The sequence below is a fragment of the Serinus canaria genome, chromosome 1 (genome assembly GCF_022539315.1).
Source record: "Serinus canaria isolate serCan28SL12 chromosome 1, serCan2020, whole genome shotgun sequence".
Classification (NCBI taxonomy): domain Eukaryota; kingdom Metazoa; phylum Chordata; class Aves; order Passeriformes; family Fringillidae; genus Serinus; species Serinus canaria.
Genome location: NC_066313.1, coordinates 97530722 through 97556279, shown reverse-complemented (window position 1 = coordinate 97556279; position 25558 = coordinate 97530722). Strand labels below are relative to the sequence as shown.

At 43.5% G+C, this 25558-nt stretch overlaps 1 protein-coding gene across 1 annotated transcript; it reads left to right on the top strand.

Moving 5' to 3' along the window:
- Window positions 1-87: 87 nt before the first annotated feature.
- ACE2 (angiotensin converting enzyme 2) lies at window positions 88-24762 on the top strand. Its single transcript, XM_009089674.4, has 18 exons — window positions 88-270; window positions 3255-3413; window positions 5319-5412; window positions 6042-6185; window positions 7538-7650; window positions 8148-8256; window positions 8975-9072; window positions 10571-10740; window positions 11803-12029; window positions 12784-12928; window positions 14408-14506; window positions 15146-15268; window positions 15635-15807; window positions 16710-16768; window positions 21199-21299; window positions 22249-22365; window positions 23595-23789; window positions 24425-24762. Exons 1-18 carry the CDS (start codon window positions 88-90, stop codon window positions 24543-24545), a joined length of 2430 nt encoding a protein of 809 aa, XP_009087922.1. The 3' UTR covers window positions 24546-24762.
- The last annotated feature ends 796 nt before the right edge of the window (window positions 24763-25558 follow it).

The following is a 25558-nucleotide window of genomic DNA, read 5'->3' as shown; positions in this document are numbered from 1 at the left end:
GCTTGAAGGCTGATGAGGCAGAGGCCAACAGAGAAGCTTGCCTGAGGAAACCTACTTCATTGAGAGGTTCTCATCCTGAACACGAATATGTTGGTCAACTTCTGGCTTCTCTGTGGCCTGAGCGCTGTTGTGACCCCTCAGGATGTCACACAACAAGCCCAAAAGTTTTTAGACGAGTTTAACAGGAGGGCAGAAGATATCAGCTATGAGAACTCCATTGCCTCATGGAACTACAACACCAACATCACTGAGGAGAACGCCAATAAAATGGTGAGTGCTCCATCCTGCATCCTTACTGTTCTCTTAGGAATCTGACACATTCTGGTTTGTTTTGGTTCCACCAAGCTTGTCTGAAACTGGAGTGTTACTTCTCTGCTAGCTGTGCTTCATTTTGGGGCTTGCTTTAATTTAGCAATGCTCACTGGATGTGCCTGGGCCACCACCGGCACCTACAGCCTTGGGTTAGTACCTGGAGTGCCTGCACTGCAGAGGGATGTCCAGGAGCTGGGCTGTCCCTAGCCATCACTTCAGGTCACTCCAGTGAGTGGAGGGAAAAGGGAAGGGAGCACTGCATGTTCATCCTGAAAATCCGTGTTGGATGGAGAGAGATGCTTTCTTCTGCTGAGTCCAACACCACCAGTGCCTCCTGGTGCAGTGCTTCTCTGTGGGGGTTCCCTCTCCAAGAGCAAAGCATTTCCCTTTCCTCTTGGAGAGGGCATATCCTGAGGGTAAAGATCCTCTCCAAGGGCCTGGGGTTGGTGCTGTCTGTGGTGCAAGGAAACAGGATTTGAACCCTGCACTCACATGAGCTCAGGTCTCCAACTTTCCCTAAGACCAGACAAACACTGGGCTTTTTACTGACACGGGCACTTGTTTTACTTCTCAGTGAATATGCAAATATTTCCTGGATGCAGGCATTCTGTTAAATGTTTGCTGCTGGATTTATAGGCCCACTCCAGTTACTCAGTGGTGGACATTTCCCCCTGCCCCCATCACTCCTCATAGTCAGGGCTGTTGGTAGACTGCCTGGAGGTATCAGACCGGGAAAAATGAAGTGAGATCACAGACTAGCAAATGCCAGCAGTGGAGTTTCTATTACAATGGTCTTGTATGTTGGTTTGAAAGTCCATTTCTGTCCTAGGAAGGACCATAGGACTTTTATTTATGCTGTTTTCCAACACAGTTCTTGCTTCTCAACACCAGCCTCTGTCTGCCCTAGCCCTGGGGGGGTCTCTGGGCATGAACTTGTCAAGAGCAGGATGCCGTGGTCTGGCTACTTGCTGATATTGCCATGCCCCAGCTCAGTATCTTATAAGCTCAAAGCCTTTCAAAATGAACAAAACCACCTTGAATTTTTCTTTGTTTTGAAGAGTCACATTTTTAAAGTTAACTCAAGCCTCAGAGAAAACAATTCAGAGCACAAAAATGAAGCTGAACATCCTACATCTATTTTTGCCTAATGGCTGGTCTTTCACTTTGTGGTCATATAACTTAATTAAAACATGTTTTCATTATCATATTTCTTAATTAAAGCGAGGAGACTGGTTGCTGGAAGAAATCCTAATGACTAATCATTGTCAATCTGGAATTTTTTCCAAGGCACCAGACACTTTAACTGTAGTGTTTCCAAACACATAAAATGAAAGCCCTACATACTATTTTCAGCATTAATGAGATGATGATAAAATACATGAGGAGATACCAGCAATAAAACCAATTAGTCTAGTGTTCAGAGAGAACTTTTTCTCTCTCTTGATCTCTTCAGCAGCGCTGGTAATAAACCCACAGATTCCCCTCCTCCCATTCTGCTGGAGGAGAGTTAATGAATACTGTCCCTTCTGGCTCCCTCACATCCATTTTCCTTGTAAATTGTGTCACAAACCCTACAACTATTCCTCTGACTTATCAAGCAATTCCTCTAATTGTGGAAATATCAGACAGCAAGATAACTGCTTTCCCCTGGCTTTTGTAGCCAGTCCTCTTCAGCCCTGCCCCTCCTGAGGCACCTCTCTGTTCCTGCTCGGGGCCAGGAGCTCAGGAACACGCTGGCACAGCAATGCTCTTCTCTGGGTGCTTATCAGGCTCTTGCCCACTGGGCTCTGCAAGCTGCTGAGGAGTGTCAGGAGTGTCCCATGAAGGGGAGAGTTTGGAAAGCCTCCCAGTGAGGGCTGCCCTCCTGCAGCTAGGATGGAGGAGATGTGGGGATGGGATTACCATGGGTTACACCTGCCACCACCCCTCTGTGCTGGAGCCTGGAGCAGTGGGTGCTGTGCCCCTGTCACACATGGGGCTGAACAACTCGTGCACAGCCCTACAGAGAGTGTTGGCCTTACTGGTGTGTCTGCCAGGGGGGAAGGGTGCCTGAAAGAGCTCCTCAGGCACAATATGACATTGGAGTTCCCTGATACCTCAGCAGGGAGAGATGGGTATTGCAGGTGTCCTACCCACAACCTGGGAAGCTCTGGCATAAGCACAATTAAATAAACTCTCCCAAGGACCCGGGTTAATTAGTACTGTTCTTGCTGCCATTTGGAATAGCTGCTGATGTGTTAAACTGTGTACAAACACATTAGAAAAAGGAGAATAAGACAGTCCCCACTCTGAATTGTCTTCTAATGCTACTACTTTGTGAACTGAAATTTGGGGGTTTCAATATTATGGTTTGTAATTGCAGAAGTGTTAAAAACAATCTCATGCAAAATGTTGAGATTTTGCACACCCAATCTGGGCACTAGTTTAGAGCCTCCTTTGCCCAAGCATAATCTTTTATTTGCCAGCATTTCAGAAGAAAGTGATATTTGCCTTAAAAACAGACTCAGCATCACTATCTTGGCAGCTGAGTGTTCCTGCTACTGCAGCAGAAATGGGGATTGACATCAGGGTCACAGATCTCTTTGTGCCCTGGCTTATTTCTTCACAGGTGAGTGAAGAAAAGCACTAAGGGAAGAAAATGTGATTTAGAATAGCAGGAGACACAGCAAAGTGATGCTGGATCAATTATAACAACCTAGATGTGAGTAGACAGTCATGCTTTTTGCTGTTCCCAAAGAAAAATGGTTATCTGGATGTGTGACTAAAACAAAGCCAAAAAGCTCTCTCGCCATTTCCCCGGGCGGTGAAATGGACAGCCCGCAGTCCATGGGTGTTCTTCACAAATGAAGTTTTTCCCAGAAGTGATATTTTTGTCCACTGAGTGCATCAGGCCACTCCAGTGCCTTGGAGGGGTTAATTCAGGTTGTGTGAACCCCTTGCAGAGCGAGGCGGGTGCCAGGTGGTCCGTGTTTTACGAGGAAGCCTCCAGGAATGCCAGCAAATTCCCAGCAGACAGCATCAAGGATGACCTCACCAAACTCCAGATCCAGATTCTCCAGGAAAGAGGATCTTCTGTACTGTCAGCAGAAAAGTATAACAGAGTAAGTTGCTGAACCTAGTTCATAATTTCTGGGGGTGAGTTCAGCTGTCTTTCAAAGCACCCTCAAACCAGGGCATGGTGCTGTCACCACCCTGCTTGTTTTGGGGTGATGCAGGGTATGGTGTGGAAGTGTACCAGTTCTAGGTGTTCACAGCAATACTGGACTGTGGGTAGTCTGGCCTGGGAAGCTGGTTGCCATTTCTGTCAGCAGTTTTGCCACGGAATAAATTTCAAACACGCCTCAGAGCAGTCCTTGCACTTATAGCTGGATTAACCATAAAACCAAGAAAGGACATGGGGTAAATGCTTGGTGAAGTGCAGACCTAGGGCAATGAGCAGAAAGAGATGGGTACAAGGCCATTCATTGAGCCAAAAAGGTGGAGGTGGAGGAAATCTTTCTTTCTCTGAACATAGCACATTATTACACTGGGGAAAAGAAGGAATGTTTCATTGCATTGGGAACCCTGGGATGCCTGAAAATGGGGAGGGTTCCACAGCAGCCTGCTGAAGGCCAGCAAGATTTGGCAAGAACCATAATGAGATTTGACATTAGCACTGACAAGTACACCTAAGAGGCAAATATATGGATATATGAGAGGTATATATGGATAACGACTACATGTGAAATTGGAGCGAGCGGCTCTGCAGACTCAAAAGGGATTTATAACCAAACACTTGAGAGTTAAATTACATTCCCTTTGCTGAAGATCAAATTTAAACATAGCACTGAGTCATGGGTACCTACAGCCCAGGATCCTACAGTCCTAATTACAGGAGAATCCTGAGATTTTTCTGCTAAGGTCAGCAGTGCTAATTGCCATGCAAGGGAAGCAGCAGATTGGCTGGATCTCTTGTTTGATCAAATAAGATGCATTTCTGAAAAACAGACTGTGTTGGTGGGAATGCTGGCTGTTCATACAAACAAATATCTATTTTGGATCACAACAGTGCAATGGTAATGTCTCTGTTGAGGACATATGTTCTTCAGTACCCTCCCTGTTTAGACGTTTAGAATTTCCTAGATAATAGCCTCTGGGGCTGAAGTTGTTGATTCATGTTTGAAAAGTGACTTTTTTTATACATCCTGATGGGGTTCTATAGGAATATCCAAGTATTCTTCACTGAGACAAAAATTTGCCTGGGCACTGATTGATTTTAATGCTGGCAGAGGTGAAGTTAGAGGTACTCGCTAATTACCCTTCCCACTGATAGCTCTTCAGAGTTCTGATTTAAAGCTCTAAGTGAGAACTTGTCCTAAAGGGAAAGATAAAAATGGTACATATTATCCTTGAGGCATGAAGATGTGGAAACATTAAAAAATATTTAAAACAAAGCCACGTAGCATAGGTTCTGAGATACAGCTGAATGATTTCAGGCGCATTTTGGCCTTCAGCTGGCCCAAGACGTGAGCCATGGCTTCTCTGTGATGGAGTTCAAGCAGATCCATGCAGTCAGTGTGATGGGAAAACCCACAGGCAACAGTCAGCCTGGCAGCACCTGCCAAAGGGGCCCTTTGTGCTGCCACTCAAAGCCACAACCTCCCTGCAAAGTTTATGTGTGTTCATGCTTAGGGAAGCACATTGATAAACTTAATTTCTTTATTGCTGCTCTGTATGGACAGCTCTCTCGTGACAGTCAGTGCTCACTGAATCCAGAGCTCTGTCTGACTGGATATTAGGAACCTGTAGGTTATATATTTGGGAGATTATCTGTCTTTTCCAGCTAGATCTGGTTCAGTAATGTATTTAGGCAAATTCTTTCATTAATCTCTCCTGAGCTCAAACATATGCTTAAATGTTAAGCTGGTGGGTAAAGTGTTGATTCTAGCTTTTAAGGAATTAGCATAATTGGCTGTTATTTTGCACAGAGTGGGTTTCTAACAGGCTGTCTTGCATCTAACTTGCAGCTGAGCACTGTGCTAAATACAATGAGTACCATCTACAGCACCGGGACCGTCTGTAAAATCAACAATCCATCGGAGTGCTTGGTGCTGGAGCCAGGTATGACACCAGCCACTGCCCCTACTGTGTTCTTCACCTGAGGGTGCAGAAAGGGAAAGCCAAAGAGTGGATCCTGACTGCAAAAGAACAGACTGTAATTTCAACAGATACTTCCTGCTATCTGAAGCTTAGTTATAATTTAATTGCACCTTGCAGTTCAGGCACCTCCACTGGACCTTCTGCCCACGAGACATACTGTCTCCTGATTGTAGCAAAAAAAAATAAAATTAGGGAGGGCTGCTCAGCTTGTTTGGCAGCCTGCCTGTCACCTGGGGTTTGCCTATATTATAGAAAAGCTACTTTTATTCCCTGCCTTCAGTCATGTAGGACTTAATGCTGCATTGAGGCCAGTCCTGAGAATTCTACCAACTTAAGGGAAGCTAATGTGGAGAGAGCATTTGAGAGACTATGAGTCTAGGAGACTATGGAGGTGCTCCCTGCTTCTTAAAGACAAGGGGGAAACCTTAAATTAGGAAAGGATGCAGTGAAATAATGGGATCTTTCAGTATATCTAGTACAAAGTGTTTTCTTCTCTGTTCATGAATTTATTTCACTTTGGTTTGTTTGCCTGTTATGAAAGAAAAATTCTGCTTTTTCTAAGCCTAGCACCTACTTTTTTGTTGTGACAGGTCTGGATGCTATTATGGCTGACAGCACTGATTATAATGAGAGACTGTGGGCCTGGGAAGGCTGGAGAGCTGATGTTGGCAGAATGATGAGACCATTATATGAAGAGTATGTTGAACTTGAAAATGAGGTTGCAAGGCTTAATGGTAAGTCAATTTTTGTTTTCTTTTTGTTTGTTTTTTTCCCTTCTGTCTTCCAGAACCTAGTAAATACACTGCAGTCTTACCCAATTTTCCCAGGAATTCAGAACACATACATGATTTGCACATAATTTTCTCTTGGTGTGCATGTCTCAAAGTAAGAGGCAATGCAGACAACTGCCATTGGCCAGTTCAGAGGTTTCTTCCCAGCCTGGAACAAGAGGCACCTTTTTGGGCAAGCTGGCACCCTTCCTGGTTGGCACTTTTCCCAAAGGCCATAATACATCATTGCCCCTCATTACATAGCACCCAGAACTGCACCATTTGTGATTTATGGACGAGCACACTCCATTTAAACAGCTTCTGAGTGTTGCTGAGTTTTGGCAACATCTCTTTCATATGGGCCTTGACCTTCTTGCAGCAGCCACAGTCATTGGTACATTTGTAAGCATTATTCCCTAGCTGGAATGATCAGATTTGGTAGGCCCGGGACAGCAGGTGCAGCTGGGTGTTCAAAAAGGATTTTGTATTAAGGGAACTGTGCTTCCAGTCTGAGATCTCCACACAAATCATATGGAACTCTTTTCAATGAACAGTAGCAGCTGCCTTCCAATTTTCTTTTGGGGTCTTCTAAGGTAGCTTCTGAAGTAGCCACATCATCTGTCTCTTGGCCAGACTGCAGCTGCATCACCTGCTTTCCCATCCTCCTTGTTTTGCAAAATCTGTCAGGCTGGAGCTGGGTAGGAAAATATGGCACAAATAGTGAGACAGGGAAAAAAGCCAAACATTAAGAAATGGTCACAATGGCCTTCCTCTGTACCACTAAGGAAAAGTCTTCAGTTAGGAGCCATTTTTACTCCAGGATTGGTGGAGCTGGGTGGACTGGAAGATGCAGTGGAACTGGGAGCTGAATTTCACTGCTGGTGTCTGCATCTGTCCTGGTGGTTTAGTTTCTGGAAGAGGGGGCCCATATTCCATGTCCACCAGTTTATGCCTTCTGTGAGAACCTGTTAGCATCTAGCCTGAGCAGAGGCTGCTGTCCCTCATAGCCCAGGAGCTCCAGTCAGGATTCCTGATTTCCTTTGACCTCCATCTCTGGACTGAATGACCCTAACTAGCAGATAACCATGACATCAATTTCTGAATTTCTTGGAAGTCTCCCACACCTGCATGTTCATGAGGGAGACCCTCAGGGAGGCTTTTTCCTCTCTGCTAAACCCAAACTATCTAGAATTTTGCTGTTTTGCTCTGGAGGAAGGCTGCAGGTCTGCATGGGATCCACAGGGAGCTACACTTCTCCTGCAGACCTAAGCAGTGCCACTTGTGGTGTCCTCATGTGATGCATCCATGCTTTACAGGTTATTCTGACTATGGAGACTACTGGAGAGCAAATTATGAAGCAAAGTCTCCAGAAAATTACAAATACAGCCGTGACCAGCTGATTGAAGATGTGGAGAAGACATTTGAGCAGGTAGAGGCAGGAAGAGCTCTCATCTGGGTCGCAGGGTCGTGTTTTGAAATGATGGGCTCATGTGCTGATGTTATGAATGAAGATGGAACCTGCTTTAAACTGGCTGATCTCAGTCTACGTGGGTTTAACAGAAACAGATGTGAGGAGACACACATGACTTTTCTACCTCTGTGTCTGTTCAAGGACCAGCTTGGTCCCCAAAGGCAGGGAAAGAGGGAGCTCTGCAGCTCCATGGGGTGAATGGCATCCTTGATACTCCAGCTCGAAAGTTAGCAATGCTCCCTCCCTCATACCTGAGCAGGACTTCTGTGGCTGGAATCTGGATTCAGTGCCTGAGCTCTGAGGCAGGGGGCAAAGCTAAGCTGCAGGTTTGGGTGCAGTTACCTGCCAGGGGCTTTTTGTCAGAGGGAGCTTCAAGGCTCTCTGTTTAAGAGCAATGAGCGGAATAGAGCAAAGTGCAAAATAAAAATGGTTTCCTTTTCCTCCTCTGCCTCCAGATAAAACCTCTGTACGAGCAGCTGCATGCCTATGTGAGACACAAGCTGGGGCAAGTGTACGGCCCCCAGCTCATCAGCTCCACAGGAGGACTCCCTGCTCACTTGCTGGGTATGTCAGCACATCCATGGCATGAAACTCTGACTTTATACACAGGACTGTCACCTACAGGGCACATGGGTGGAGAACAATCTGTTTAATCAAGATATTAACAAAAAGGCTACAGATAAAAGAAGGGTAGAGGAGAAATGGATAAATTCCTAGCAGAGATGACACAAGTACTTAGCAGCAGTGGCAGGAAGGGAGGGCAGGTATTCTCATCCTTGGCAAAGCTCACATAGCACCAAACTCTAGCACTTGGCTGGGACATTTCCCTCCCCTCTGCAGCACTTCTCTTCTTTAGAAATGAGAGTTTCAGAGAGACTTGTTTTTCCTTTCAGATTTTACTCTAAGATCTGACATTTCATAACTTGGTTTCAAATCATGCAGCATTAAGCTGCCATAAGTGTTGTGTGCCTGAACGTGGCACAACAATCATGTGGACCAAAAAAATAGATGTTCAGTTTTCATACACCTTTAGGAATGTCATCAGTCCTGAAACCATATTATCCAAGAATTGCTGATATTGGGTAATAAAAGGATCCTTGATCTGAGTTTATCCTATGCACGACCTTCCAGAACTGCTCACTTTCACATCTGGATCAGGCCTGCTTAGATAAATAGGAGTCCCTATTTTTGATACTGCACAATTTATAGACCTGTCTGGCACCTTTGAGCAATACATAATAAATCATTTAAAGAATTTCTTTGTTTCTCTCTTTTTCTGAAGGTGATATGTGGGGTAGATTCTGGACAAGTCTGTATGCCTTGACTGTTCCCTATCCAGCCAAACCAAACATTGATGTAACTTCTGCCATGGTTGAAAAGGTAAGACATGCCTTCATGCAACATGCATTATGTAACAAATCTAGAAGGTATAAAAATTATGTACCACATATCAGCTGCTCTCTAGAAATCCATGGCTGCCCTCAGGCAGACACACTGCCAACAAAGTGTTGCTTTTTGCATTGCTTTTTTGCTTTTAACTTTTAAGCATTTATGCATTTTTCACTGTACCCTTGGCTGTTCTCTGTTTTCCTCCACCCTCTTTGACCCCCTTAATCTTGTCTCCAAGTCTATTTTCCTCAGAGACTCTTATCCATTAAGAGATATATTTTGTACCTATAAATATTTCAGGACTCCTGGAGTGGGCTGGTATCAAATATGACCTTTGCCAGTCATTACCATAATCAAAGAGTTTGTATATCACAGTTTGTTTTATTTTTGTCAGTCTTGTTTATTTGGATACTGATAGAGAAACTGCAATGCTGCCTGTTATCTTCTGATAGCTGCATAGCAGCATAAGGTCTGTGTTTGAGATCTGTAGGGCTAACAGCTGTGACACCACCTTTACCAGACCAAGAACATGGGTGAAGATAATTCCCTGTAGTCTTGCCAAAGCCTTACTCCTTTTTTAAACTAAAGGGAATTTGATGGAACTAGATGGAATCTGAATTCTGAAATGCAATTATTAATCTGAAATCTACTCTCCTCTTGTAGGCAACACTCCATGGAAATGTTATGTTGGTAAGAGAAGGAATAGTTGAATTTGATTCCTTAGCAGTTTGCACAGGTCTGCATTAATCTCACCTCTGTTTTACACTACTGACCCACTTGTAGTCATAAATATGTGTCTGTTGGAGTACCACTGCAAGAAGGGAAGCATTATTTACAAAGCCTTTGAGCAGTGGGTGGACTCATCCTTGTGGGTGGGTGTGCCCCATTTAGGATTTTCATCCAAATGAGCTGTTTGCCACCCAGGTCTCTGTGAGAGCTCATTTCAGTAAATGCAGAGCTCCTGCTGGGTAGAACAATAAAACTGCTGAGTGGCAAAATTATCCTGAACATAACCATGCAGTTTCTATCTGATAAGCAACTCCCATCGATACATTTGCCAGGTTTTCTGGTTCTGGCTGAAGTCTCTCATGCTCATCTGCTGGGAATGTAGCTCCACTTTCTCAAATGTGTTGTCCCCAGGTTGACTGAAGTGACTGAAGGGTTGGATCACAGATCTGACATACCGGAATGCATTTTTTATCTTACTTAATCTTTTATTGAGAGCTTCTTTGGTCTGGATCAGGTGCTATCTGCTGAACCTCTGAGTGCAGAAAAACCTATTTTGTTTGCAGGGAAAACACTTAATTCCAGTTCCCAGCAGAATTCACAGAAGTGCCAAAGGCAGACACTCCTGACTTACTCTCAATAGGCCAGGGGCAGGTGTGAAGCTCCTGGGAATGTGTGAAGTCAGCTGCCCTGCATCAAGCAGAGCATTGGGAAACAGGCTACATGCAGAAGCAGAGGTTAATGGTGGCATTGTCTCTTTCAGAAATGGGATGCAATTAAAATATTCAAATCTGCTGAGGCCTTCTTTGCTTCTGTTGGCCTTTTTAACATGACTGAGGGCTTCTGGAATAACTCCATGCTCACAGAGCCGACCGATGGCAGGAAGGTTGTCTGCCATCCTACAGCATGGGACCTGGGCAAAAATGATTACAGGTACTGGAATTGCAATGACCCCTTCTTGTACTGCCTCCTAGAGCAAAGATATTTTCACTGAAGGTTCACCATGCTGTCTTAAGTTATAATTTCTCCTTTACTTTTTTTTCTTGCTGGAAAGAGGGGGAAAGAAGACAAGAGAGCAGGGATCCTGTGGGACTGTAAACCTTTCTGTATAATTTTTCCTGTGAAGATCTACTCAAACTTACTCATAGATCTACTCAAGATCTACTCTCAAATTTTAGCTGAGAAGTGACTAATATTTTTATGAATTAGAGAAATAATGGCTATGTTCTAGGGTTTAAGGGATAAGCTGAAATGCAGGTGGATACCAGTGAGATTTATGGACAACTGCACATTTTGCAGCAATGGCAGCGGGTCCCTGGGTAGCAAGGGAAAATCTCCTGAGAGTCCACTGTCTATCTTTGGCAGAGTTATTGAGTTTCATAAAAATCCATCAGTCTCTTCCATACTTGGGAAAAAAGTGGGACAGCAAGTTTCCACACAATGAATACTTCTCACAGAAATTCTGACCCCTCTTGCAGTCTGCACAGTTACCCAGGGAAAGAAGCTGGTGCACAGCAGAGCCTTAGTGAAACACATCAGTGTCCCACCTCAGCAGTCTGGGGAAGGTGAAAAGAAACCCTGTTTGGAAGACATTCCTTTAGTAAATGGTAAATCCTGCATGAGGATGAAGTAGCAGGAGTGACCAACACACAGGGTTTTATACATTACTGTCTCACTGAGACTGGTGGTGGTTACTCACTCCCACACACACAGGGAGTTTATTGCCAGGTTTTAGGGAACAGCTGTTCTCACAAAACAGCAGTTTTCTCTTACTCCCTGGACAATTTCAAGGTGGCTGAAGGTGTTTAGCTGAGTTCCCCATGAAGTATTGCTGTAGCAGGAGGATCTGCACTGCACACCAGGATGTAGCTGCCCAGGTTTTCCATTTGCAAGCTCTGGAGGGGCTTTGCCTCGTGGCTGCGGCACACAGGGCTCAGACAGCCTTTCTCTGGGCCACTCCCTCTCTCAGCACAGGCCCTTTATTCTGGTGTCTAGGATCAAGATGTGCACCAAGGTGAGCATGGATGACTTGCTGACGGCGCACCACGAGATGGGGCACATTGAGTACGACATGGCCTACGCGGGGCAGCCCTACCTGCTGAGGAACGGCGCCAACGAGGGCTTCCACGAAGCCGTCGGGGAAATTATGTCCCTCTCTGCAGCCACGCCTCTGCACTTGAAATCTCTTGGTCTCCTAGAGCCAACTTTCCAGGATGATGAAGGTAAATAAATGCATAAATATGATGCATTTATGTGAAAGCACTTCCTGTCCTTATTTTGTAGCAGAAGATTGTGCCTGCAAACTCAGGAATAAACTGACGGGCTTCTGAAAAATCTTACTCCTCCAATTTACCAGAAATACTGTTTTTCCCAAATCACTGTCAAGTCATGCTTACGCGTTACTTTCAGCTAGCTTCACCTTCAGTACTGAACAACTCATCCTTAAATCTACTTGGTTCATTTAGATTAGTCTCCAAAACTTTTTTCAATCTCTGTTGCATGAATCCATACATATCTCTATTAAGATATGTATTTAGCAGTTCAAATGAAACTGAAACCTTGAGATTTACATCTCCCACTTAAGTGAATATTGAGTGACAACATAGGTAGGCCCTCATTATAATGCAGTTCATCTGGCTTCTGAGCACTGCCTTAGATGGATGAAGATGCACATTTTATACATTTTGAGATGTCTTCAGCTCAGAATTCCTCAGAGACTGGAGAGGTTCTCAGTGATGGGTAACTAAATGTAAATCTAAAAGGACTAGGTTATTTATGAGTTTGTGGGAAAGAGACAAAACAGTGTAAAATTATCTTATGTTTTTTTTAGTAGTATTCTTCCTTCCACTTTTTCTTTAGTGAAAATCTGTAATTCAAACAAGATGTATGCATTAGCTATTAAAGGAAACAACTTTAGCCATCCAATCAGATAGTAATTGCTACCATAACCATTACCTTAACTGCTTCTCTCTTCAGAAACTGAAATCAACTTTCTGCTCAAACAAGCACTAACCATTGTTGGAACAATGCCTTTTACTTACATGCTGGAGAAGTGGAGGTGGATGGTGTTTAGGGGTGAGATTACAAAGCAGGAATGGACCAAACGATGGTGGGAGATGAAGTAAGTTTGAGAAACAAAGGGGATTTTTTTCATATGAACCTGCTAACTTAACCCTAGTTAACATACTGAGGTGTTTGTGCCCCCATAGGGATCTGTGTCTCTGGGTTTTTCGGTAAATACCAACAGAGTGCTAGACAGAAATACCCAGCTGTGGTACAGACAATGTCTCATAATATTTCATGTCAGCTTCCTAAAAAGACAGCCCATGGCCTTTGCATGGCCTGTTCCAGATCAACACTGCTGTCTCCCTGACACATTCCCCAAGACATCTTCACAGCTAAAGTACAGCCCTTCTCTAAGTCTCATTGGTCTCACTGTGCTCTGGTTTGCTCCCCACATCCTTAAGGACAAGTGGAAAGTGAGGGTCATTGAACTTGCCAGCCAGAGAAGCATGCAGATCTCAATCCACCAAGGATCTGAGCACACTTCTCTGCTTTGTGTTTCCTTCCCACTGTGTAGAGCTTTTGGAGGCAAATTGTCTGAAAGATTTCAGACTGAATCTTTCCTTCCTTGTGTACTAAGATACCACCTTTCTTGGTACAGAAAATACAGTTCCCTTGGCAAGTAACAGGCAGAGGTGCCTTTTCAGATTGTGCCCATCAATCAGTCTATTTTCAGCACCTTGGAACACAAGATTAAAAATAAATGGGATTCAGACTGGAGTTTGTAATTTCCCAGGTTGGTTTTAATATGAGGGCAGAAAAATGCAAAGAAACCAAACAAGCCCGATGCTGAAAATGGAGCCTGAACTCTAACACGAACATGAACAGCAAGCCTCCATCAGCAAACAGAATCTATAATAAAAGTTGATATATGCAAGCCTCCTGACCCACTGTAAAAATCAATCAGCTTCAATGTATTCAAAAGTAGCAGAGATGTCAGAGAAATAGAAAATGACAAATTGTTTAGGGAAGCTTATCACATCTGTTGCAGTGGCACTGCAAAACTCTCTGCTTGAAATACAGGTTTATAAAAATATTTCCATGGAAGCTTATTACCATTTCCAGAACTCAAGGCATGGGTTTGTTTCTCAGGAAACGCAGTCTCAGGAGAGGAAAATAAAGAGAAATCTTATCTTCAGCACGGTGGCACAGGAGGCCATCAACCTTTTGGGCTGCCTAGTCTCTGCATGCCCTTGCCAGGAACGAAATACAGGTCTCTAGACTTGGGATGGCCCAGGGCATGAGGTGTTTGTGTGAATCTCATGTCTTGCAGATTATTTCACACCACTAATTGATCCCTGCACACCCTGCCATCATGCAAATCCCTTCCTTGCATTATGAGTTTCCAAACAGCTTCCTCTCTGTGGTCCCCAGCTGTGGCGCAGAACTCGCTTGGGGTTACTGGGAACTGTATGAAATTCTTCTGTCTGCAAGCGAGAGGTGTCCATTGTATCAGACAAAAGAGAAGGAGAGCTGAGTCAGATTACTTTTGCTTATTGTCTATAACAGAAGCCCTGTGTTATTCCTTCATCTCCAGGAGAGCCATAGTTGGTGTTGTGGAGCCAGTCCCTCATGATGAGACCTACTGCGACCCTGCCGCGCTGTTTCACGTGGCCAATGATTACTCCTTCATAAGGTACTGCAGTTTCATTCATGACTTAAGTTTTGGCTACAGAGCAAGCCCCAGCTACCTAAAACATCTGCTGGATAGTCTCAGGATCCAGTTTTATTTTGTTTAAAGCCCAGACTGAAGGTTGCCGATTTCAATGGGAGTGTTTCTCTGCACATCAGGGGTTGTTCCATAATAATCTCTGAGCAGTGAGGAGGCTGCTGACCTTCTTGCTGAACAGGAAAGTTTCATGCTGCCATCAAACCAGCAGGAGCACTTCTGATTGAGGTGTTTGCCTCCTGGGGGATCACTGTGCCCCATGTCATTTGGGCCATGAACATGCAGCCCTGGATGTCCGCTGTGTCCCAGCCACCTCATTTTAGAGGGCTCAGAGCAGATAGCTGGACTTTAAAAGCTTTACTCTCTTCTGATTTATGTGGCAACAGACAGATTTGGGACTCTTCTAGTCCACCTGATCTTGTCATTTTGCTAGATTTGAGTCAGCCTAGCCTGTAAATATCAGCTGGCCTGTGTCCCTGCCGTGCAGTCTCCCAAGCAGGAGTGACAGCTGATGCAGCAGAGCTTTCCAAAGGCCAAAGGCTTGCAGGTTTCCTTGACAGACAGCTAATAAAACCTGTGCCTCCCTTCTCCTTGCCCTTCCTGTAGGTATTACACCCGCACCATCTATCAGTTCCAGTTCCAGGAGGCACTTTGCAAGGCAGCCAACCATACTGGGCCTCTTCACAAATGTGACATTACCAACTCCACTGAAGCTGGGCAGAAACTCAGGTAACAAAGCAGATTTCTCACATGTAATAAATCAGAGTGTAACAAAGCTTCTGGAGAAAATGAGGTTGTATCAAGAATAATCCTAGCTTGGAAATTAAGCCTATACCTGCTCAATTCATTTTGACAAGTTGACTAAATTTATGTACACTAAGGTTCTAAACATCAAAGATTTTATTTGATGTTTAAGGTTCTAAACATCAAATAATTACTTGTTTGTGGGAATAAAATATTTTTATTAATAGGGATAGTGGGAGAAAGGAGTGAATTCAGAAGCAAAGAAGAACACCTTTATACTGATCACAGAGTGTTTTTCTCATCTAGATGGAACATGGCAATAACATATTACTTCTCATTCCACATATACAGACAATTGCTGGAACTAGGGAGATCCAAACCCTGGACTCAAGCACTGGAAAGTGCAACAGGAGAGAAATACATGAATGCATCTCCCTTGCTCCACTACTTTGAACCTTTATATGAGTGGCTGAAAAAAAACAATTCTGGCAGATTCGTTGGCTGGAAAACAGACTGGACACCATGTATGTATGGCTTGTGGGTGATTTAAGGACACAAGTTATTCTTCACAACCCTGGGGTAGCAAAGTGCCTCTCTCCTGTAGCTGTTGGATGCTATTCTCCCTAAAAAAGCAGGGTTATGGGAAATAAACACTGAGCTGTAAGTTTTACTCACAGGAAAACCGACTGGCTTCCTCATGGCCAGAGCTGAAGGAGTCAGCATGTGTGTTTGTCAGAGCCCCACCCAGCTCTTAGAAATTGAGCTGTCTTTTTTTCAGGATGGCAGCACTCGGAGTGTAGGATGGCTTTACAGAAGAAAGAAAGATTCAGAAGCTTGGTCTTGTGTGGCACTTTCCTGAGAGCAGTGTGCCTGTATTGCAGAGCTGGGAGCCACTTGTCCAGGGAGCTAGGTGTAGGGCAAACCAGTACAAAAAAAAAAAAAATTACTGCTATGGTTTTGCTGACTTGTGTCAGTCAAAGAGGGGAGCTCTGAGGGAGGAAAAGGAGGAGACTGTAGGAAAATGCATTTTTCAGCTTATTGTGACACTGAGTGATGGGCCAGACAGGTTGTATTTGTGTAATCATTGCTGACACTAGAAAGCATTGTAACTCTTACAGCCCTGTGCCAGTGTCTGATAGAGGGATTCACCTTATCAGGCACCAGCATCTGCATCTAAGCTGCTCATTCCCAGTGATGGAAGAGAGGAATTTTCCTTCTATCTGCTACAAAACCAGACTTGGGAACTGACAGCTCAGATGAGTGTGTTTGCAGTACAGGTGACTGAAGGGAAACAAAATCAAACCCACCAAGCTCTCCAAGGGGAGCAAAGGAACCTGAAAGGAAGCTTTAGCTACCTCAGCATTTCCCAGGAGCAGACTTTCTGTTGCAGCAGCTCTAACATGGCCCTTGTTTCTTTCTAAACCAGATTCTAGCAATGCCATCAAAGTGCGCATCAGCCTGAAGTCAGCTCTGGGGGACCAGGCGGTGAGTGTGTCTGTGCTGTGGCACCCTCCTTATTGCTTGGGCAACACAGGTCTTGTGGTAATGGCTCAGAAAATGAGTCAGGGGATGGCTGATCTTTGTGTCTGAAGGGTGGCATCAGCTCAGCTGGAGGGTTATCACATATAAGGTGTCTTGCCTAAGTTTGTGGTCAAGGCTGACTCTAAAATTAGTGGAGGAATTTCTGAGTGAGCCTACCCATTTTAGGAAAGCCATCTCAGCTAGGTGAGTTATTCTGTGTAGATACCAATAATGATTTTCCTCCTCCTCCAGAACAGGCCTGGAGGGCTAACATTGAGGAACCTGTGTACATAAATATTTTCCCCAGATTTGCTGATGTCTCCACTTAAAGCTTCTACCTAATTTCTTCTAATTGGCATTATCGTGTGGCTATGGTGGCTGCCTTCAGAAGTCATTAGAGCAGCTAACTTCACATTTAAAAGCAGGCTGGTGGATCCCACTCTCTGTCCTTAAACGCTCTTGATTTCAAACTAAAACACATCTGTTAGCATTTCTCCATAGATTTCTGTTTGGCTGTTTACAGTAATATTTCCAGGCCCTGATATGCTCAGCTGCCTCCCTGCCCTCCAACCTTGATGCAGAGACGGCTTTGTTCTTGAGATTGCAGGGGACAGTGCAGTGCAGCTGCTTCTGTTTCAGATGAGGCGAAGGGCTTTCATTCCCAAGAGCTTGTCTGCTTTGCCCAATTATACCAGCTGGTCCAATAAAATGTATTACAGCAATGAGAAAAATCTCATCAAAGCCGAAGATGGCTTTTACGATTTTAAACAGAGCGTTGGCTTAGCCCATCTGCTTAACCCAGGCTGCAAATTCACTCCTTATTCTAACTCTTCCTCTTTATGCTAATCTCATGGAGGCAGTGTGGAAGGTTTAAGCGCAGACACTTCATTCCTGTTAATAGCCATTTTCACCTTGTAGGACATTAGTAATTTTCCAAGAATGAGTATGTCATCAGGCAGGCCATTTAGACCTGCACGTTGGAGCCTATTGCACCAGCAAGGACACAAACCACAGGCCCATTTTTCATGAATTGATGCTCTTGCTTCTATCACTCTCTCACACGCAAGCCCCACTGGAGTTTTATTGCTTCCTAGACTGCCTAGTCGAGTTAGATACAATTCAAAACTGATATCAACAGCATAAAAAGGTTCCATATTACAACACGTTTATTAGTCATTATGGTTAATGTTTAGCTTAATATCATTTTTATGCCTGCCTTTAGCCATCATAGTCTTTTGTTGTGCAATTGAGCAGCTGTAAAACAATCTCATACAGATTACTTAATTTGAATTACTGTATGGACAGTAGGTTCCCAAGCTCTGAAGAGCAAGCCATACATTTTCCTCTCAAAACCAGTTCACATCACCGACTTGCAAGAAACCTTTTCTGTTTGGTTGCTTTCTGCCTCCCCACAAATGTGGCTTTTGCTGAGCCCCCAGGGACACGGCTGAATGCTGGCATGGCAGCAGCAGGTAATGGTACAGAGAATGGCAGGGGGAATCTCAGGCAGAATCTCAGCCCAGCTACTCAGAGCAATGTGTTTTGGGTGCTTTGCACGGCTCACAGGGCACAGAAGCTGTGGGCAATTGTTTGTTTAAGGTGTATTTTGAGTTGCTTTGCCCTGACCTAACAGCACAAAGCAGTCTGAATATGCCAGCAAACAGGTTTGCGTTTGTGCTGGCTGGCTCTGGAGAGAGCAGGCAGGGAAAGATTCCTGCTCTGGGGCTCAGGCAGGGAAGGATTCCTGCTCTGGGGCTCAGGTACAGCTATGCTGGGGCAGCTGCAGCTCGCACAGGCTGTGACTCAGCCCCAGCAGGGATGTTTCAATAGTCCCCATTTCTGGCAAATTAAGCATCCAGACTCTGGGATGGGCTCAATGCCAGCTGTACCAGAGCGTGCACTGCCACAATTACCCTGCTAATTGTTTTCAGGCTGATGAGATTAGAGCTGCAGCCGCAGCATTGCTGGATCACCGGTGCAGCTGATGAGGCTGAAACATCCACAGCTTTGCTTCAGCTGGGGCTTTGTGGAAGTGCCTGCACAAGGGAAACTGCTGCAAGATCCCCACTGAATGCCTTGGGGACTGTCACATTTAAAGTAAACTGTTCCAGCAGTGCCAGCCCCTGACTGCCACTTGAAAACCAGACCCCTCTCCAAACATTAATTCAAAATTCTCTACCAGGTCAATGCCATATGTGTGATCACATTGCAAAGGGCTGTCACACAAGACAGTGTCAGAAAATGGAGAGCTGTCAGCCTGCAGGCATTTAGATGTATTTGACAATGAAAATTCCTTTTTGAATCAGAGGCCACACTTACACTGTCTTTCAAATCACATATGGGATCACACTGTAACAGAGCAGAGGTGCCTGGCAGAGTTCATTTCTCTCTGAAAGCAAAGCAGCTTCTGTAAGGCACAGTGTGGGGTGGGTGCCTGGGATGCCTGGGAAGCCCTGTGGGTAGTCACAACTCAAACTCAGATCAGAAGCCAGCCAGGTACTTCCCATCCACACAGCCAGTAAGAGTATTTATAAAGGCAATTGAGAGGCACAGTGGCAATTAGAATACATTAGACTGAAAAAGACAAAGTATAAGTTAGAGAAATTAATAAATTATTAAAAAGTTAACATGCTAAGTACAGAAAGCATCAGTAGAGGAATCAAGCTCAATTAGATCCTGGTAAAAATAATAATAATAATAATAATAAAAACTGGCCCTGCAAGCCTAAAGATGTTGGGCATAAATAGAAATTTGAGAAACCCCAACAATAGCCTCTTAGCTGTGATAGTGAACAGTGCCAGCTGCTGGAGACAGCAGCAGTAACAAGAAGAGGAGCTTCAGTGCAGGGCTGTGCCAGCAGGGGAAAGCTGGGGGCATTTGCCTCCCAAAGGGAACTCAGCCTCAGCTTTTCCTGGTGGAAACAGCCAGGACTGGCACAGCCCCTGCCCTCCAAATTCCCTGGAGACTGCTCTGATTGCTATGGCTTTGGGTACCTGTGCCTTCCCCGGGACCTGGTCCTGAATGGACTGACATCAGTGTGCTCTTTCTGCCCTTTCCTATCCCTTATTAGTAGAATCAGGACTGTTCAGGGTGTGAGGGACCTTTAAAGATCAGCTAGCCCAACCCAACTGCAATGAGAAAGGACATCTTCAGCCAGATCAAGTTGCTGTAAGCCTCACCCAGCCTGACCTTGAATGTTTCTAGAAACTGAGTCTCCACCACCTCTCAGGGCAACCTGTATCAATGCCTCACCACTGTAAAGAATTTCTTCCTAGTAACTAATGTAAATCAACCATCTTTTAGTCCAAAACCATTACTCCTTGTGCTATTGCAACAGACCCAGCTAAACAGTTTCTCCCTGTCTATCCCTGTCTTCCTCACAGATATTTAAACATCTCTCTCATTAAAATGTCAGGAGGTGGACACATCTGAAAAATGCAGCTAGGTTTTTATAAGGCCTGTTAAAACAGAGCTGCCTTCTACCATACCTTCCTGAACAATGCTACCTTACAGCATTTATGGGCCTTCCTGCCCAGGTACCATAAACACAATCAAATCTATGCCTGAGTAGAATAAAAAGATATTGCCACAGAGTTCAGCTGGGGATTTTCCCTTTGTGCACACATGCTATTTCACAACAGACCACGCTGCTTTATCACCTCCTGTGGTGTTTTTTGCCCCCTGTACAGCTCTTGGTTCCTGCTCCAGAGAAGCTGTTTTTGTCTTCCACTGCAAATAACTTTGAACTCATAAGGCAGGCCAGGAGAAGCCTGCACACAGGCAATATATTATTTTTTTTATATCACCTATCTGTTCTCCAGGGGGAGAAACCCCAAATATGTACTTGCTGCAGATGCACTGATGCAAAGAATTTTTTAACAAAACAAACCACAAACAAAAATCTGAGCTCATCAAGCAAATAAATTAGCCACTTTCACTGTGCCACAAAGGTTCTCCTCCTTAACAGAATAGCTCTGCAAATAAAACTATGTGATTAAAACAAGAATCTAAATCATGAAATCTTGAAAATTCAAAGAGAATGTACTATATTTAGTAGGAATAACCTTGCTGATGCCTTTTCTCCCTGTAAGGCAGGGAGGTGTGCTGGGACTGCAGCATCTTCAGCAGTCCCATATAAAGGTGCCAGAGATTGCAGAAAGACAGCATGATGTCTGGCAGCAGGGATGCCCCCTTGGTGATTCTCCTGCACAGTGCCCAGATTAACAGGTCTAAAGGGTTTGGGTTGGTTTCTGATGTGCTATCATGGCACAAATAAATAAATAATACTGATGTGCATGCCAAGCATTACAGTTCCTATTTCTTTGTAGAAGGATTTCTTAATGTCCCTGATTTCTTGCCCTCTCTGAGGAATTTCTCTTGTGCTGTCTCTGCAGTATGAATGGGATGAAAGTGAGCTCTTCTTGTTCAAGTCATCTGTTGCCTACGCCATGAGGAAATACTTTGCAGAGGTGAAGAAACAGAAAGCTGCCTTCGAGTGAGTGGCTTGCCTAATTGTGCCAGCTGTGCCTGCACTGCTTCTGCTCAGCTAATGGCATGAACTGGTGGGATTAACTGTGCCTCCTGTCAAATGTAAGGTGACAGAAACAATGTCAAACTTTGTTCGTAAAAGGCGAGATGACAGCTTGGGTATGTGAGATCTTTCCCCTCAAGAGCCTGAAGTTTAGGAATAATGTGCTAAAGTTAGGAAAGAAGGCTTTGTCTCCTGCAGCTTATCAGTGATGGAGATGAACCTTTGCAATTTGTGCCAAGCACATATATAGAAATATCAGGGAAGGCAGACTGATTAGAAATAAACATTTCTACACAATGTATGTGTATCATACTGAATATCCAAAAGGTTTGGGGCTAAGGAAAGATAAACATGTTAATTATAAAGCACTAGAATTTGATACAGACTTACTAATCTTATCTAGGTTCAGTTACAAACATAAAATATTTCACTTGAAAGTGATTTTGGTGAGAAAAACAACCCTTTTGATTAAACATCTTCAATAATGTTCAGAAGCTATCTATTAAAGCTATAAGTTATTACTTTATAGAACAACAGTCATGTAATATCTAGAATCTACTCTAGAAAAATAAGGAAGAAAGCTATTTTTTTTCCACTTTGTACTTCATACATCACCTCATTTATGAGATCAACCCCAAACACTCTCTGTTCTGCAAGTGATTATGTGCTATGGAAAATTACACCAAGACTTAGGTATGAGGGAGACTCTCTCCAGCTCAAGTTACAAATTAGGACATAGAAAAAGGGATTCTGGCAAAAAAATAGATTTCACTTCCCAGCTGATTTCACTGTGCCCCCAGTGTAAACTAAACCTCTGGCAATGTCAATCAAACACAACTGTTCACTGGCTCGAATTTAAAGTTAATATCATCTCAACAATGAAAAGAACCTTTTTCTTCTGTTTCTCCTTCAGTATTACAGACATTCATGTTGGGGAAGAGACACGAAGGATCTCCTTCTACATTGCTGTCAGCATGCCAGGTAATATCAGTGATATTGTGCCCAAAGCTGACGTGGAAAACGCCATCAGGTGAGATTTTGCTTTCTGGGAAAAAAAAAGCAAGCAACCAACTAACCAACCAACCAGATGGGAGGTTGGAAGGGAAAGCAGTGCTTAAGTCAGCTGAGGCAGAAGCAGTGACAAGAAAGTAAATTCTGCAGTTAAAATGAAAATAGTGGGATGAGAGATACTAGGATGAAAACTATTATGACAGAAAGAAAATAGTCCATCTATCAGATGGTATCTTGGGCAACAGCCAAAGTAAAATGCTCCAGGGCATTGCCAAACACATCTCATTTGCATCAGACCTTGCCAGCCAAACTAATTGCTCAAACTTTACCAGGAGCTATTTTATATCCTGAAATACAGAATACAGTAATGATGTGTGCATGCACACGTGTGCTCTTCCTCCACTTATTGAAAAGTCAGTGCAAGAATTATTGTTAACAAGGACTTTAGAATAATGGTGTACTAGAAAGACAGCCAGATGTATTTGATTAGATAGAGGAGGTCAGAGCAGGAGCTAGTTCCCATTTACAGGTCAATGAACAGCTCTTTTATAGCATGGTATGGCACCACTGTAAGTCATTGCTATAAAAATGATAAGTAAAGCTGCAACTCTGCAGAAGATCATGGGTAATGTGCAGTGGGAAATGAAGAGGGCACAAATCTAAAAGCAGCATCAACCTGAGATGGGGTTGAAGAAGCAGTGAGATACATTGGTGAGCTAAGGGAGAACAATATGGCTGTGAAAGTAACTTGGGTTAGCACTCAGTAGCAGATGTGGAAGTTTAAGGAAAAACAAGGCACAGATGATACACCAGGGAAAGGGGTTTCAGGGCCATGAGAAACACACTAATCAAAATTGTGTGAGATTGTAGGAGGGAAACAGGTAAGATGTCAAAGCTGTGGTTTTATGTGGTATAAATGAGAAACTTTTCAATAGACAAGAAATGGTAAAGAGAATGAAGGGCAAAATACAAAGAGAGAAGGAGATCAGCAGGTTCATTTATGTTAAGACTGAGTTTAAGAGTCCATACAGTGTCTGAACACGTCAGTTAAGGTTCAATAGGTTAAGGGTTTAAGTTTCTATGGCTGTTACTCACATACCAGAAGAAAAATGGGTTTAGCAGTACTTCCTCTGCAGCCTTTTAACTGAGATGTTCAGGGGAAGCTTGCCATGCTGAAGATTTATAAAAAACTGAAAACTGTTCCTTTCCTTTCAATAAATGTGTGAAACTCTTTGAACTTGCATTCAGGATGTCTCGAGGACGAATGAATGAGGCTTTCAGACTCGATGATAGTACGCTGGAGTTTGTGGGAATACTTCCAACCCTGGCTGCCCCTTATGAACCACCAGTAACCATCTGGTTAATTGTGTTTGGGGTGGTCATTAGTCTGATTGTCATTGGAGTTATTGCCTTGATCATCATTGGGCAGAGAGATCGCAAAAAGTGAGTAAAATTTTTGATATTGTGGTCATGACTACTGGAAGATATCCCTATAATTGAATAAACAGGATTTTTTACAGATTAGGCTTCAGTTTACCTGAAGCAAGTTAAGGAATTAAACCCTGTTATCCCTTTCCCATCAACAGTGATAGCTAAAGGTTCATCTCCCTGTCTCTCAGTACAGGACAGCTCTGGCAGCTTAAAGCAATTTCCTCATCACCATCAGTTTAACCAATGCTTTGGCCACAGGGAGCTGCAGGGTGGCCAGGCTTCTGCCAGGGAGGAGGGGATATCCCGCTAGGAACATGGTGCCTTCTCCAACAGCAGTTGCCCACATTCACCATTCACATGCACCTGCAGTTTTCTTTAATCTGATTGTAGGCTGTACAGTAATGACATTTTACTTAAATATTACTGCATTAACAAGTATAGCTTGGTTGGTTTTCTATGTCCCTCCACTAACAGGTTTACTAAGAACATAGCAGATTTGCTACAGTTCTTCTTAAACCTAACTCGATTTCTTTTATATAAATATTTTCAGTTAACCACAGTATTATTTACAGTCAGGGATTCTGGGTATCCAGAAGGACTTGTAACAGAACAGGGACCTTCTAATATAAAATGGATTTTCATTACAGGAGAGCAAGAGAAAGCAGAGGTGAAGCAGGATCAAATCATGGAGAGGTGAACCCTTATGGTGAAGAGGGAAGAAGCAACCTGGGCTTTGAGACAGCTGAAGAGACACAAACATCATTTTAAAAGGTGTGGGTACACTAAGGGCTTCTGATCGGTTTTTTTTTTTTCATTTCACTTTTAACAATAGTGCCTAGCAAAGGAGCAAAACACTATGGATGTCATCAAACAATGTCTTCTGGTTGACCATTAATCTACTGGTTCATGGCCAATAGCAACTGAATCTGCTGTTTATGTGGTAACTAGAAAACATGCATGGCTTTTCATTTTCTCTGAATTATGAGCATAACATTACACACCATTTGTGCTGCTTTCATGTGTGTGCTGCATCCAACTTCTGTTTCCTGTGTAATGAGATACAAAATCTCATTAAATCCAAGACACACAAAACAATAACTCATATACTCCTGAAGAACATCTTGATCTTTCCAGATGGAGACCTCAAAAGTGTTTCTAAAGACAGTGATGGAAAAACCCTTTACTATCAGAAGAACCTTAGTGATAAAAACTCAGTTTGATATGAGATAACTGCAATTTTTGCACCTTCAAGAAATCTGTATCAATGTAAAATGGATACTGGATGAAGACTAACAAGCACTGGAAGTTTATTAGAAAATTATAACATAAGTTATTTTTCTAACTGTTTGCTTGATAAGTATTATAGAGACGAAATAGCCCAAGCTCCCTCAAAAAAAAAAAATCTCTTTTATGTTGACATTAAAAATGTAAACTTCCTTAATACTAAATTATCAAAGTGGTTTTGATTATTTTTCCCTATACCTTGGCCATTGCCTCCACTATTACAAATGCTGCCTACAAAAAATACAACTGTGCTATTACATACATGGGGCAGTAGATTGAGGCTTGGGAAATTCTGGTTTTGTTTTGAAGAGCAAAATTCTTTCACATGGAGGATAGAGCAGCACTGGATCAGGTTGCCTGTTCTGTACTCTGGGAGAGGCTGTGGGATCTCCACCTTTAGAAGTGTTCAGAGATCAGGTAGATGAAGGTATGGATGATGGAGCAGTGGAGATAATCCCACTCTGACTGAGAAGTTTGGCTGGATGACCTCCAGAGGA